At 43.6% G+C, this 15,609-nt stretch overlaps 2 protein-coding genes across 2 annotated transcripts in view; both read left to right on the top strand.

Moving 5' to 3' along the window:
• Positions 1-3,079, top strand: part of LOC307026779 (ninein-like protein) — a gene marked incomplete at both ends in the record, with an annotated part of 21,866 nt that extends 18,787 nt beyond the window's left edge. Inside the window, one exon of the mRNA XM_079694910.1 lies at positions 3,054-3,079. Coding sequence (XP_079551036.1) covers positions 3,054-3,079 — 26 coding nt within the window. The remainder of the gene's footprint in view (positions 1-3,053) is intronic.
• A 2,149-nt stretch (positions 3,080-5,228) lies between these two features.
• On the top strand, positions 5,229-15,335 carry gins1 (GINS complex subunit 1 (Psf1 homolog)). Its single transcript, XM_079694914.1, has 7 exons — positions 5,229-5,418; positions 10,243-10,307; positions 11,606-11,704; positions 12,043-12,133; positions 12,328-12,444; positions 14,879-14,953; positions 15,192-15,335. Exons 1-7 carry the CDS (start codon positions 5,344-5,346, stop codon positions 15,258-15,260), a joined length of 591 nt encoding a protein of 196 aa, XP_079551040.1. The 5' UTR covers positions 5,229-5,343; the 3' UTR covers positions 15,261-15,335.
• The last annotated feature ends 274 nt before the right edge of the window (positions 15,336-15,609 follow it).

The following is a 15,609-nucleotide window of genomic DNA, read 5'->3' as shown; positions in this document are numbered from 1 at the left end:
GCTCACGGTCGCTCAGAGGTGAGCTGCAGCAGATGGAGGGTAGTAACACCATACATTCAGATTATGAGATTACGGTTTGGAGAGAAATCAGAAAATATGATAAATGAGAATCCAGAGTCCCGGCTGTAAACAGAACCAGCTTCCTCTTTAATTTCAGATGGTCACTTTTGAATAATGTATACCATGGGGAATCTGGTATTTACGTTGTTTCATTAATAACGTGTGCATGCTCAGTTATTTGAATACGTGTTCTCTGTGTCTGAGCTGTCTGTCTGCTGACGTCAGATGAGAGATGCATGCGTGCAGAAACACCAACTACGACAGGAAGTGGGACAGGAAGTGGTTTCAGACGCTGACTCTGAATGAACTTTAAAGAAACATTTACAGACTGTGCCAGACACACTGTTGACTCACAAGGTGTATTTTAATCCATTTTCTGTCCTTTTACCGAAGGATTGATTCACATTGCTGATTATATTCATTATTCATTTATCCAGGATGGAGCCGAGTCAACCTGCTGATTCTTTCTGCTTTGCTTTCTGACTCTAATCCGGCTGCTAAGCCCCGCGTCAGTTAATCTGATAATACGGATCAAAGTAGAGACATACTGATATACACCTGAATATCAGCAGGAGGGGACTCTTTAAAGTAGAGACACTACATACTGATATACACCTGAGCATCAGCAGGAGAGGACTCTTTAAAGTAGAGACACTACATACTGATATACACCTGAACATCAGCAGGAGAGGACTCTTTAAAGTAGAGACACTACATACTGATATACACCTGAATATCAGCAGGAGGGGACTCTTTAAAGTAGAGACACTACATACTGATATACACCTGAACATCAGCAGGAGAGGACTCTTTAAAGTAGAGACACTACATACTGATATACACCTGAATATCAGCAGGAGGGGACTCTTTAAAGTAGAGACACTACATACTGATATACACCTGAACATCAGCAGGAGAGGACTCTTTAAAGTAGAGACACTACATACTGATATACACCTGAACATCAGCAGGAGAGGACTCTTTAAAGTAGAGACACTACATACTGATATACACCTGAACATCAGCAGGAGAGGACTCTTTAAAGTAGAGACACTACATACTGATATACACCTGAACATCAGCAGGAGAGGACTCTTTAAAGTAGAGACACTACATACTGATATACACCTGAACATCAGCAGGAGAGGACTCTTTAAAGTAGAGACACTACATACTGATATACACCTGAACATCAGCAGGAGAGGACTCTTTAAAGTAGAGACGCTACATACTGATATACACCTGAACATCAGCAGGAGAGGACTCTTTAAAGTAGAGACACTACATACTGATATACACCTGAACATCAGCAGGAGAGGACTCTTTAAAGTAGAGACACTACATACTGATATACACCTGAACATCAGCAGGAGAGGACTCTTTAAAGTAGAGACACTACATACTGATATACACCTGAACATCAACAGAGAGGACTCTTTAAAGTAGAGACACTACATACTGATATACACCTGAACATCAGCAGGAGAGGACTCTTTAAAGTAGAGACACTACATACTGATATACACCTGAACATCAGCAGGAGAGGACTCTTTAAAGCAGAGACACTACATACTGATATACACCTGAACATCAGCAGGAGAGGACTCTTTAAAGTAGAGACACTACATACTGATATACACCTGAACATCAACAGAGAGGACTCTTTAAAGTAGAGACACTACATACTGATATACACCTGAACATCAGCAGGAGAGGACTCTTTAAAGTAGAGACACTACATACTGATATACACCTGAACATCAGCAGGAGAGGACTCTTTAAAGTAGAGACACTACATACTGATATACACCTGAACATCAGCAGGAGAGGACTCTTTAAAGTAGAGACACTACATACTGATATACACCTGAACATCAGCAGGAGAGGACTCTTTAAAGTAGAGACACTACATACTGATATACACCTGAACATCAGCAGGAGAGGACTCTTTAAAGTAGAGACACTACATACTGATATACACCTGAACATCAGCAGGAGAGGACTCTTTAAAGTAGAGACACTACATACTGATATACACCTGAACATCAGCAGGAGAGGACTCTTTAAAGTAGAGACACTACATACTGATATACACCTGAACATCAACAGAGAGGACTCTTTAAAGTAGAGACACTACATACTGATATACACCTGAACATCAGCAGGAGAGGACTCTTTAAAGTAGAGACACTACATACTGATATACACCTGAACATCAGCAGGAGAGGACTCTTTAAAGTAGAGACACTACATACTGATATACACCTGAACATCAGCAGGAGAGGACTCTTTAAAGTAGAGACACTACATACTGATATACACCTGAACATCAGCAGGAGAGGACTCTTTAAAGTAGAGACACTACATACTGATATACACCTGAACATCAGCAGGAGAGGACTCTTTAAAGTAGAGACACTACATACTGATATACACCTGAACATCAGCAGGAGAGGACTCTTTAAAGTAGAGACACTACATACTGATATACACCTGAACATCAGCAGGAGAGGACTCTTTAAAGTAGAGACACTACATACTGATATACACCTGAACATCAGCAGGAGAGGACTCTTTAAAGTAGAGACACTACATACTGATATACACCTGAACATCAGCAGGAGAGGACTCTTTAAAGTAGAGACACTACATACTGATATACACCTGAACATCAACAGAGAGGACTCTTTAAAGTAGAGACACTACATACTGATATACACCTGAACATCAGCAGGAGAGGACTCTTTAAAGTAGAGACACTACATACTGATATACACCTGAACATCAGCAGGAGAGGACTCTTTAAAGCAGAGACACTACATACTGATATACACCTGAACATCAGCAGGAGAGGACTCTTTAAAGTAGAGACACTACATACTGATATATACCTGAACATCAGCAGGAGAGGACTGTTGTGGGGACTTTTTATGTTTGAATATCATATTTCTTCCTAATATTATCTCCATGATGTTTTCCTGTTGTCTGAACAGGTCTCGTTATTGTGAGCACGATTTAAGGAAACTCTTAAACTATTGCATAAACGCTGACTTTGACCTCAACGTGAAATGTCAATCACTTTGGGGTCAAACGGTTTGAACGTTCATGTTTTTAATACTTTTTAAACAAAAGTAAACAACAATATAGTAGATACATTAATATAAATATATTGTGTTTAATTTTGATTTTTTTAATTTGTCTTAAAACCAAGTTTTTGCATTTATTTAGTTTTTTATTTCACTTTATTTAAAAATGTTTCTTTTCAATTGAAATCTTTCTCATATTTTTTTCTGAACTAGAATTAATTATATGTTTGTATTATAATTAACTAATTATTCAAAAAACATTTTTAGATTATTTCTTTTATTTCATCTTATTTTACTTTATGTTGATAATGTTTACTTTTTTTTTTTTTTTACTTATTAATTATTTATTTATTTTACAAAAAATCCACTTAATTTAATAATTTAACTCATTTTAATTTCTATTTTTCTCATGTTATTTTATAGTTTTATCTCTTTTAAATATTACAACAATTATTTCATTTATTTTGTATTATTATTTATTCCGTTATGTGACAACAATCATCTTTTAATTCTCATGTTGTTGTTGTTGTTGATTTCCTCACCTCTTGAACGGTTTCCCCATCTCTCCCCCGGGGCCTTGCGGTGCTCTCTCTGCGGGCTCTGGTGCCTCTCTGTCGGGCCGCTGCTTCAGGTCCGGGTCGCTGTCCAGCAGAGAGCCGGTGGTCCCTCGGTCCTCAGAGCTGTTCCGCTTTCTCATCACTGGGGACACAAACACACGTTAACCGACCGAAAACCTACCGAAAAACGACCGAACACCGACCGTTACTACGGGCCTGTCAGCGCCGAGCAGGCCGTTAGTTGTCCGGGTCACAGGGCTCTACAGCCGGGGAAGACGGAGCTCGATGCCCGCTGTGGGAGAAGGGGAGAACTGAAGATCCGCAGAGAGCAGCTGATCAGCAGCCAATCAGAGCGCAGAAACAATACCACGAGGGAGCACTGTGCTGCGTCCACGGCCTCTGGAGAGCGTGGGAGAAACGACTACCAAAACAAAACTAGTGCATGGTACCTTCAAGTGCATCTCGTAAAGAAAAGTTATAAAACAGGATCACGATTAGGAGCTTTTAGTTTAAAAAAAGTAAATAAGTATATTTACCTAAGTATTCCTACACTGTGGTACTTTTACTTAAATACAATATCTGAGTACTTCTACTTTTAATTCAAGATCTGAGTACTTCTACTTTTACAACAAGATTTGAGTACTTCTCCTCCCTCCTCAGTCTGTTGTTGAACTCAAAACACAAACGTCCCCAGACCAAATGAAGCTTACCCTGTCGGACCCTCTCTCCTCTCCCGTGAACCCATCTCAGAACTCGTGAAGTTACTGCTAGAACGTGACCGAGACAAACCAAAGAGTTCAATATGAAAGTTGATCCTTTTCTGAGTTTAATGGAAACGCAGGGAGCCGGTCCAGGGAGCGTCTCTGCCGGGAGGGGAAGCTGTCAGTCGGGTTTATTTTTACCCAGCTGTACTAACCGGAAGTAAGGCTGCAGGATAAATACAAAAGTGCACTTTTCCCAAAAAAATTTGAATTATTATTTTTATTTTATTATTTTCAGATTATTTTTTTAAAAGGCTAGAAATACATTTAAAAAAAATGTTTCTAAATATACGGAAAAATATATGGAATACATTTTATTTTGAATGCATGTAAGAAAAATTAAAAAAGTCTGAAAATACTTCCAAAGATTTCCAAAATATAAAGGACAAATGTAGAAATATGTTAAAAATGTCAGAAGAATATGGCATTAAAGAACATGATATATGCTGTATATATCAGGTTAGAAATCTAAAGTAATAAACCAATAAACATATTGAGTGGAGGGAAAGCACTTCGCGTGACTTTGAAATATGTCCCATCGCGGCCACCGGAGCACAACGTCACTCTATCACGTGATCATACTGTTTTTCAATTTAATTTATTTTACTTTTTTTCGTTTTGATAACGTATTTTTTTTACTAATTCATTTTGTCTGCTCACTTCACTCTCCTCAAGGCATTATTATATTTCATAAAACGTAATTAAAATCATATATCTAAGAAAATGTGTGCTCGCGCGGCTACCGGAACGTGACGTCACTGCATCACGTGATCATAACAGTCGGATGTTTTCCCGCGAAATCCAGTCCGCGTCCACGGGGTGAATCCGAGTGGTTTTTATTCTCTATTTTTATCACATTTCTTCAGTTTCTGCTCCAGGATGTTTTGTGAGAAAGCGATGGAGCTAATCCGAGAGCTGCAGCGGAGCAACGAGGGCCAACTGCCCGCTTTCAACGTGAGTACAGACACACAACACAACAACAACAACACATCCTTTACTCAAGTAGAAGTACACGCATCCTTTACTCAAGTAGAAGTACAGATACTCGTGTTTAAAAATACTCTGGTGAAAGTAGAAGTACTGACTAAACTTCTTTACTCAAGTGAAAGTAAAGAGGATTTGAAATGTGCTTCAGTAAAAAGTACCCATAACTAGCAGCTGTTTTAAAGGGTACCTGACCTCCCTTTATATTAAAAGTAAGTAGTGGAGTAAAGTACTGATACCAGAAACATGTACTTAAGTACAGTAAGGAAGTATTTGTACTCTAATACTTCCCACCTCTGGTCACAACACGGGAGTAGGGAAGAGTCTACATGTGCTGGGTAACAGAAGCTCCAGAAAGAGACCTATCTGTAGCTCCATGGAGCAGATTTAGATTTAGATGATTTAAGGGACTCTGGATCAGTTGATTAAACAGATTGTTTATCATTTTGGAAATAAATGCCATGTTTTACTTTGTGCTCTCGATATCCAAGGCTCTCAGCCCTACAGTCAGCCCTCAGAGTTATGGCCTCTTTCTGGTTACAGCTGCACTTTATGATCCTGAAAATATCAGAAATGGATTCCTCAATTAAATTACATTACATCACATGTCACTTGTCCAAAGCAACTTACATACTCAATACTGTGGACAATCCCCACAGGAGCACTTTGGGGTGAAGTGTCTCAGGGACACAACGACATGCTGACGGAGGTGGGGTTTGAACCTGTTCCCAACACCTATGCGCTAACCACTGCGCCACAGCCCCAAAAACAGTCCAAAATTGTCAGAATCTTCCAAGACATTTTTTTAACTATTGTCCAAACAGGTTACAGAGCTAGTTAACTTTGGGGTCTCTGCACTTTAGGGTTCACAGTGCTGGCAAACAGAACACACGGGGGACAGAGGAGTGTGAGGGCAGGGGGACTGAAGGAAACAGAAGAGTGTTCAAACTAAATATGGGAAAGTATCTCAAAACATTTCTAAAGAATATATTGAAAAGATGTCAGAAAAATTTCCCCAAAACGTTTTAAACATTGACCAAAAACAAAACTGAAAAATGTCAAAAATCAAATGAATGGATGAATTGTTATAAAAATATTGGGGGAAATCATTCGGGGGAAAAAAGAAGTGTAAAACTCCTAAATGTGTCCCGGACAGAAGTGAAAGCGTCTGTTGTGTTCTGATGGAGCTGAACGTTGTGTTCTGATGGAGCTGAACGTTGTCTTCTGATGGAGCTGAACGTTGTGTTCTGATGGAGGTGAACGTTGTGTTCTGATGGAGGTGAACGTTGTGTTCTGATGGAGCTGAACGTTGTGTTCTGATGGAGGTGAACGTTGTGTTCTGGTGGAGGTGAACGTTGTGTTCTGGTGGAGCTGAACGTTGTGTTCTGATGGAGCTGAACGTTGTGTTCTGATGGAGCTGAACGTTGTGTTCTGATGGAGGTGAACGTTGTGTTCTGGTGGAGGTGAACGTTGTGTTCTGATGGAGGTGAACGTTGTGTTCTGATGGAGGTGAACGTTGTGTTCTGATGGAGCTGAACGTTGTGTTCTGATGGAGCTGAACGTTGTGTTCTGATGGAGCTGAACGTTGTGTTCTGATGGAGCTGAACGTTGTCTTCTGATGGAGCTGAACGTTGTGTTCTGGTGGAGGTGAACGTTGTGTTCTGATGGAGCTGAACGTTGTGTTCTGATGGAGCTGAACGTTGTGTTCTGATGGAGCTGAACGTTGTGTTCTGGTGGAGGTGAACGTTGTCTTCTGATGGAGGTGAACGTTGTGTTCTGATGGAGGTGAACGTTGTGTTCTGATGGAGCTGAACGTTGTGTTCTGATGGAGCTGAACGTTGTGTTCTGATGGAGTTGAACGTTGTGTTCTGATGGAGCTGAACGTTGTGTTCTGATGGAGGTGAACGTTGTGTTCTGATGGAGCTGAACGTTGTGTTCTGATGGAGGTGAAAGTTGTGTTCTGGTGGAGCTGAACGTTGTGTTCTGATGGAGCTGAACGTTGTGTTCTGATGGAGGTGAACGTTGTGTTCTGGTGGAGCTGAACGTTGTGTTCTGATGGAGGTGAACGTTGTGTTCTGGTGGAGCTGAACGTTGTGTTCTGATGGAGCTGAACGTTGTGTTCTGATGGAGCTGAACGTTGTGTTCTGGTGGAGCTGAACGTTGTGTTCTTGTGGAGGTGAACGTTGTGTTCTGGTGGAGGTGAACGTTGTGTTCTGATGGAGCTGAACGTTGTGTTCCGATGGAGGTGAACGTTGTGTTCTGATGGAGCTGAACGTTGTGTTCCGATGGAGGTGAACGTTGTGTTCTGATGGAGGTGAACGTTGTGTTCTGATGGAGCTGAACGTTGTGTTCTGATGGAGGTGAACGTTGTGTTCCGATGGAGGTGAACGTTGTGTTCTGATGGAGCTGAACGTTGTGTTCCGATGGAGGTGAACGTTGTGTTCTGATGGAGGTGAACGTTGTGTTCTGATGGAGCTGAACGTTGTGTTCTGATGGAGGTGAACGTTGTGTTCTGATGGAGGTGAACGTTGTGTTCTGATGGAGGTGAACGTTGTGTTCTGATGGAGCTGAACGTTGTGTTCTGATGGAGGTGAAAGTTGTGTTCTGGTGGAGCTGAACGTTGTGTTCTGATGGAGCTGAACGTTGTGTTCTGATGGAGGTGAACGTTGTGTTCTGGTGGAGCTCAACGTTGTGTTCTGATGGAGGTGAACGTTGTGTTCTGGTGGAGCTGAACGTTGTGTTCTGATGGAGCTGAACGTTGTGTTCTGATGGAGCTGAACGTTGTGTTCTGGTGGAGCTGAACGTTGTGTTCTTGTGGAGGTGAACGTTGTGTTCTGGTGGAGGTGAACGTTGTGTTCTGATGGAGCTGAACGTTGTGTTCCGATGGAGGTGAACGTTGTGTTCTGATGGAGCTGAACGTTGTGTTCCGATGGAGGTGAACGTTGTGTTCCGATGGAGCTGAACGTTGTGTTCTGATGGAGGTGAACGTTGTGTTCTGGTGGAGCTGAACGTTGTGTTCTGGTGGAGCTGAACGTTGTGTTCCGGTGGAGGTGAACGTTGTGTTCCGATGGAGGTGAACGTTGTGTTCCGATGGAGGTGAACGTTGTGTTCCGATGGAGCTGAACGTTTTGTTCCGATGGAGCTGAACGTTGTGTTCCGATGGAGGTGAACGTTTTGTTCCGATGGAGCTGAACGTTGTGTTCCGATGGAGCTGAACGTTGTGTTCCGGTGGAGCTGAACGTTGTGTTCCGGTGGAGGTGAACGTTGTGTTCCGGTGGAGGTGAACGTTGTGTTCTGATGGAGGTGAACGTTGTGTTCCGATGGAGCTGAACGTTTTGTTCCGATGGAGCTGAACGTTGTGTTCCGATGGAGGTGAACGTTGTGTTCCGATGGAGCTGAACGTTTTGTTCCGATGGAGGTGAACGTTGTGTTCTGGTGGAGCTGAACGTTGTGTTCTGGTGGAGCTGAACGTTGTGTTCTGATGGAGGTGAACGTTGTGTTCTGATGGAGCTGAACGTTGTGTTCTGATGGAGGTGAACGTTGTGTTCTGATGGAGCTGAACGTTGTGTTCTGATGGAGCTGAACGTTGTGTTCTGATGGAGCTGAACGTATTGTTCTGGTGGAGCTGAACGTTGTGTTCTGATGGAGGTGAACGTTGTGTTCTGATGGAGCTGAACGTTGTGTTCTGGTGGAGCTGAACGTTGTGTTCTGATGGAGCTGAACGTTGTGTTCTGATGGAGCTGAACGTTGGGTTCTGGTGGAGCTGAACGTTGTGTTCTGGTGGAGGTGAACGTTGTGTTCTGATGGAGCTGAACGTTGTGTTCTGATGGAGCTGAACGTTGTGTTCTGATGGAGCTGAACGTTGTGTTCTGATGGAGCTGAACGTTGTGTTCTGATGGAGCTGAACGTTGTGTTCTGGTGGAGGTGAACGTTGTGTTCTGATGGAGGTGAACGTTGTGTTCTGATGGAGGTGAACGTTGTGTTCTGATGGAGGTGAACGTTGTGTTCCGATGGAGGTGAACGTTGTGTTCCGATGAAGGTGAACGTTGTGTTCCGATGGAGCTGAACGTTTTGTTCCGATGGAGCTGAACGTTGTGTTCTGATGGAGCTGAACGTTGTGTTCTGGTGGAGCTGAACGTTGTGTTCCGATGGAGCTGAACGTTGTGTTCTGATGGAGCTGAACGTTGTGTTCTGATGGAGCTGAACGTTGTGTTCCGATGGAAGTGAACGTTGTGTTCTGATGGAGGTGAACGTTGTGTTCCGGTGGAGCTGAACGTTGTGTTCCGGTGGAGGTGAACGTTGTGTTCTGATGGAGCTGAACGTTGTGTTCTGGTGGAGGTGAACGTTGTGTTCCGATGGAGGTGAACGTTGTGTTCCGATGGAGCTGAACGTTTTGTTCCGATGGAGCTGAACGTTGTGTTCCGATGGAGGTGAACGTTGTGTTCCGATGGAGCTGAACGTTTTGTTCCGATGGAGGTGAACGTTGTGTTCTGGTGGAGCTGAACGTTGTGTTCTGGTGGAGGTGAACGTTGTGTTCTGATGGAGGTGAACGTTGTGTTCTGGTGGAGCTGAACGTTGTGTTCTGGTGGAGCTGAACGTTGTGTTCTGATGGAGCTGAACGTTGTGTTCTGATGGAGCTGAACGTTGTGTTCTGATGGAGGTGAACGTTGTGTTCTGATGGAGCTGAACGTTGTGTTCTGATGGAGCTGAACGTTGTGTTCTGGTGGAGGTGAACGTTGTGTTCTGGTGGAGCTGAACGTTGTGTTCTGATGGAGGTGAACGTTGTGTTCTCAGGAGGACGGGCTGCGGCAGGTTCTGCAGGAAATGGAATCTCTTTATGAACAGAACCAGACCGACGTGTGAGTATTTTATATATATATATATATGTTATATTATAAAACAGACAAGTCAAATCAAGCAATCTGATTGATTCTTAGCCGTGACATCATGAGCGTATATCACGGGTAGAATTGTAGTTACTTTTCTCAACAAGTCAGTATCCCTCCGCGTCTGAGAAAAGCTAAAACCGTTACAGCTGTTACATTACGTCCGTTAGGAAACTAAATAACTAACTAACAAAGCTTGAGATGGAAACATGTAAGGTTAACTTGGACCTCCGGGGGGTCTCACTATGGAGTGGATTGAGCAGTGCCTATCTCCAGAGAGCACCTAAACTACGACATGCAGAGCTACGTGAAGAGCAGGTAGACCAACTGGGAAAGTACCACCATTCAAAAGCTTTCTGATGCGGGTCTTGAAACAAAGCAGAGACATGATGACCGTTAGTGGCCACAGGTGCGAAAGCTCTCTCCAGAGCTACTGGAAGCCCAATCTCGGGGACCGGAGAAAGTGGAGCAATATTCTGGCCACGCCAAGCAACAGCCTAGGGCAGTGTTTCTCAAACGTTTTCATACCAAGGACTTAACCAATACAAAAACACTCGCGGAAGACCTAACTCCACAAATATCCAAAAACATATCGTTTTTCTAGAACAGATTACAAATCGGCTGAAAATGGTACAAAAAGGTGGAAACATGTGTGACGAAGGTGTTGCGCTCGGCTACATCATGCAATCGAAAGAGAAACTTAAGCTTGCTCCATTGCGAATATATTCCCGTGAGAATGCGGTAAACTTAAATTTATTTATTTATTTAAAATGTGAAATGTTACCAATATACTCACGGGCCACCAGTGGTCACCTACACAAGTGACCACGTAAGCCATGCTACTGATGCTGGACAGTTTCTCAGTGGGTGCACAATAAACAGCAACATACACATTAATGTAAATAAACAGCCAAATAATGGATCAACGCTCTCTGTCTAATACTTTCGCTAGCTGTTAGTGTTGTTGCATAGCAACCACCTCGCACTATGTTTTGTGCAGAAAGCAACGGAGGGACTATTTTATTTTGAACGTCATTATTTACTAATAAAAACTATTTAAATTAGAGTGTGTATTTTTCTTTCATATTGCCACACTTGGTAACCGTTTTATAAAAGCAATAGCTCACTTCAGGCCGTGGTATATGCTCATTATATCACAGCTAGGGGGCGTGGCCCGGCCCAACGGCCTGTCGTGAGCTGTTACTTAAATATACTGTGTTATATAATACTATACTTTATTATATTATTACATTATACTCTGTGTGTTTCAGGAGCGAGGCGAAGTCTGACGGTCGTTCTGACCTCATTCCCTCCATCAAGCTGCGTCACTGCTGCCTGCTGAGGAACCAACGCTGTCTCACTGCTTACCTGTGAGACACACACACACTCACTCACTCACTCACTCACTCACTCACTCACTCACACTCTCTCTCACACACTCACTCACTCACACGTACACCCCTCACACACACCTGTACAGCATCCTGTTGTTTATCTATTGTGTATTGTTTGTTTGTTGTTGATCTATTGTGTATTGTTTGTTTGTTGTTGATCTATTGTGTATTGTTTGTTTGTTGTTTATCTATTGTGTATTGTTTGTTTGTTGTTGATCTATTGTGTATTGTTTGTTTGTTGTTGATCTATTGTGTATTGTTTGTTTGTTGTTTATCTATTGTGTATTGTTTGTTTGTTGTTTATCTGTTGTTAGGTACGACCGTCTCTTGAGGATCCGCGCTCTGCGCTGGGAGTACGGCAGCGTTCTGCCCGCAAACGTGCGCTTCCACATGTGTGCTGAGGAGGTCAGTGACATCACTTCCTGTTCAGTGACATCACTACCAGTTCAGTGACATCACTTCCTGTTCAGTGACATCACTACCCTTCATTATTTGAGTCCCTGTCATCGACAACCGCAGCCAGAAGGAAACATACATCAATAATAGCTTCTAAAAGTGTCTGTCTCTGTCTCTGTCTCTGTCTCTGTCTCTGTGCGTAGGTGCAGTGGTTCTCTCACTATAAGAAGTCTCTGGCCTCCTTCATGCGTTCTCTGGGGGGGGGCGAGGGTCTGGACATCACTCAGGACATGAAGCCCCCGAAGAGCCTTTACATCCAGGTGAGTCTCTCTCTCTTTCTCTTTTTCAAACAACTATAGACCATGAACTCAGTGCCCTCTCCCTCTCTGCTGACATGTGTAACTCCTTCTCTCTGGTCCTCTTCAGGTAAACCTGAACACTCTCCTGTTTCCTTCAGTTCCCCCTGCCCACACACACACACACACACACACACACACACACACACACACACACACACACACACACACACACACACACACACACACACACACACACACACACACACACACACACACACACACACACACACACACACACACACACACACACACACACACACACACAACCTGTTCCCACTGTGTTCTGTTGGTGACATGTTGTGACCCCAGAGTTTAATGTTATAAATGTACAGCAGGGTCAAGAACATATAAACTGCCCGAAGCTGACCGGCATGTGTTGGGTAGTTTGAGTGATTTATGCCCCACGTAGATCAGATTCCTCCTGTGTCTTTGAATGCACCACATATATCAGATTCCTCCTGTGTCTTTGAATGCACCACATAGATCAGATTCCTCCTGTGTCTTTGAATGCACCAAGTAGATCAGATTCCTCCTGTGTCTTTGAATGCACCACGTAGATCAGATTCCTCCTGTGTCTTTGAATGCACCACGTACAGCAGGTCAGACTCCTCCTGTGTCTTTGAATGCACCACGTACAGCAGGTCTGATTCCTCCTGTGTCTTTGAATGCACCACGTACAGCAGGTCTGATTCCTCCTGTGTCTTTGAATGCACCACGTAGAGCAGACTCCTCCTGTGTCTTTGAATGCACCACGTACAGCAGGTCAGACTCCTCCTGTGTCTTTGAATGCACCACGTACAGCAGGTCTGATTCCTCCTGTGTCTTTGAATGCACCACGTAGATCAGAGTCCTCCTGTGTCTTTGAATGCCCCACGTACAGCAGAGCAGATTCCTCCTGTGTCTTTGAATGCACCACGTACAGCAGGTCAGACTCCTCCTGTGTCTTTGAATGCACCACGTAGAGCAGACTCCTCCTGTGTCTTTGAATGCACCACGTACAGCAGGTCAGATTCCTCCTGTGTCTTTGAATGCACCACGTACAGCAGGTCTGATTCCTCCTGTGTCTTTGAATGCACCACGTACAGCAGGTCAGATTCCTCCTGTGTCTTTGAATGCACCACGTACAGCAGGTCTGATTCCTCCTGTGTCTTTGAATGCACCACGTACAGCAGGTCAGATTCCTCCTGTGTCTTTGAATGCACCACGTACAGCAGTTCTGATTCCTCCTGTGTCTTTGAATGCACCACGTAGATCAGAGTCCTCCTGTGTCTTTGAATGCCCCACGTACAGCAGAGCAGATTCCTCCTGTGTCTTTGAATGCACCACGTACAGCAGGTCAGACTCCTCCTGTGTCTTTGAATGCACCACGTAGAGCAGACTCCTGTGTCTTTGAATGCACCACGTATAGAGCAGACTCCTCCTGTGTCTTTGAATGCACCACGTACAGCAGGTCAGATTCCTCCTGTGTCTTTGAAAGCACCACGTACAGCAGGTCTGATTCCTCCTGTGTCTTTGAATGCACCACGTACAGCAGAGCAGACTCCTCCTGTGTCATTGAATGCACCACGTATAGAGCAGACTCCTCCTGTGTCTTTGAATGCAGCACGTAGAGCAGACTCCTCCTGTGTCTTTGAATGCACCACGTACAGCCGGTCAGATTCCTCCTGTGTCTTTGAATGCACCACGTACAGCAGGTCTGATTCCTCCTGTGTCTTTGAATGCACCACGTACAGCAGGTCTGATTCCTCCTGTGTCTTTGAATGCACCACGTACAGCAGGTCAGACTCCTCCTGTGTCTTTGAATGCACCACGTAGAGCAGACTCCTCCTGTGTCTTTGAATGCACCACGTATAGAGCAGACTCCTCCTGTGTCTTTGAATGCACCACGTATAGAGCAGACTCCTCCTGTGTCTTTGAATGCACGACGTAGAGCAGATTCCTCCTGTGTCTTTGAATGCACCACGTACAGCAGGTCAGATTCCTCCTGTGTCTTTGAATGCAACACGTAGATCAGAGTCCTCATGTGTTTTTGAATGCCCCACGTACAGCAGAGCAGATTCCTCCTGTGTCTTTGAATGCACCACATACAGCAGGTCTGATTCCTCCTGTGTCTTTGAATGCACCACGTACAGCAGGTCAGATTCCTCCTGTGTCTTTGAATGCACCACGTACAGCAGGTCAGACTCCTCCTGTGTCTTTGAATGCACCACATAGAGCAGACTCCTCCTGTGTCTTTGAATGCACCACGTACAGCAGGTCAGACTCCTCCTGTGTCTTTGAATGCACCACGTAGAGCAGACTCCTCCTGTGTCTTTGAATGCACCACGTAGAGCAGAGCAGACTCCTCCTGTGTGTAGAGCTCCAGCAGAATAACGCGCTGTGCTCTGGTCCTCAGGTGAGATGTCTGAAGGACCACGGAGAGCTGGAGATCGATGACGGGACGTTGATCCTGCTGAAGAAGAACAGCCAGGTCAGAAATATACTTCATATAAAACACTTATATCTCAGCGCAAAATAATAATAATGTATTTGGTGGTGTTTGAATCAATATTCCATCATATAATAAATAATTATAATAATCCTCACAACATTATTATTATTTATTTCCTTCATGATACTAATTATATATATTTGAGGAAAACTGTATTTAATAACGTGTATTCAAAGTGTCTCTCATTAACGTGATGTCCCTGAACGCCTCTCCGCAGCACTTCCTGCCCCGGTGGAAATGTGAGCAGCTGATTCGTCAGGGCGTCCTGGAGCACGTGATGTCCTGATGAGAAGCACTCAAACGTCCCGACCCCCTGAACACAACACGCTGATAAAATCACAATAAACGATATTTCTGTAAACGCTTCGACTCCAGTCTGTTTCTATTTCTATTTCTATGTAAATACTGTTTTTGTATTTGATATATTTTTTAATGATATTATACTTTTCTTAAAATACATCTGTGTTTTTTTGTTTAACTTTGATGTAATCCCTCGTACGAGTCGACCGACCTGGAGATAAGAAACATCACAGCAAAGGAACTGAACTCTGTTATTGATGCATTAGTGTTATTTCTTTATAATAAGTGTGTGTGTGTGTGTGTGTGTGTGTGTGTGTGTGTGTGTGTGTGTGTGT

This window comes from Notothenia rossii, assembly GCF_949606895.1.
Source record: "Notothenia rossii genome assembly, contig: scaffold_82, whole genome shotgun sequence".
Lineage (NCBI taxonomy): Eukaryota > Metazoa > Chordata > Actinopteri > Perciformes > Nototheniidae > Notothenia > Notothenia rossii.
Note: the sequence above shows the minus strand (reverse complement) of the source record. Positions and strands in the feature narration are given on the sequence as shown.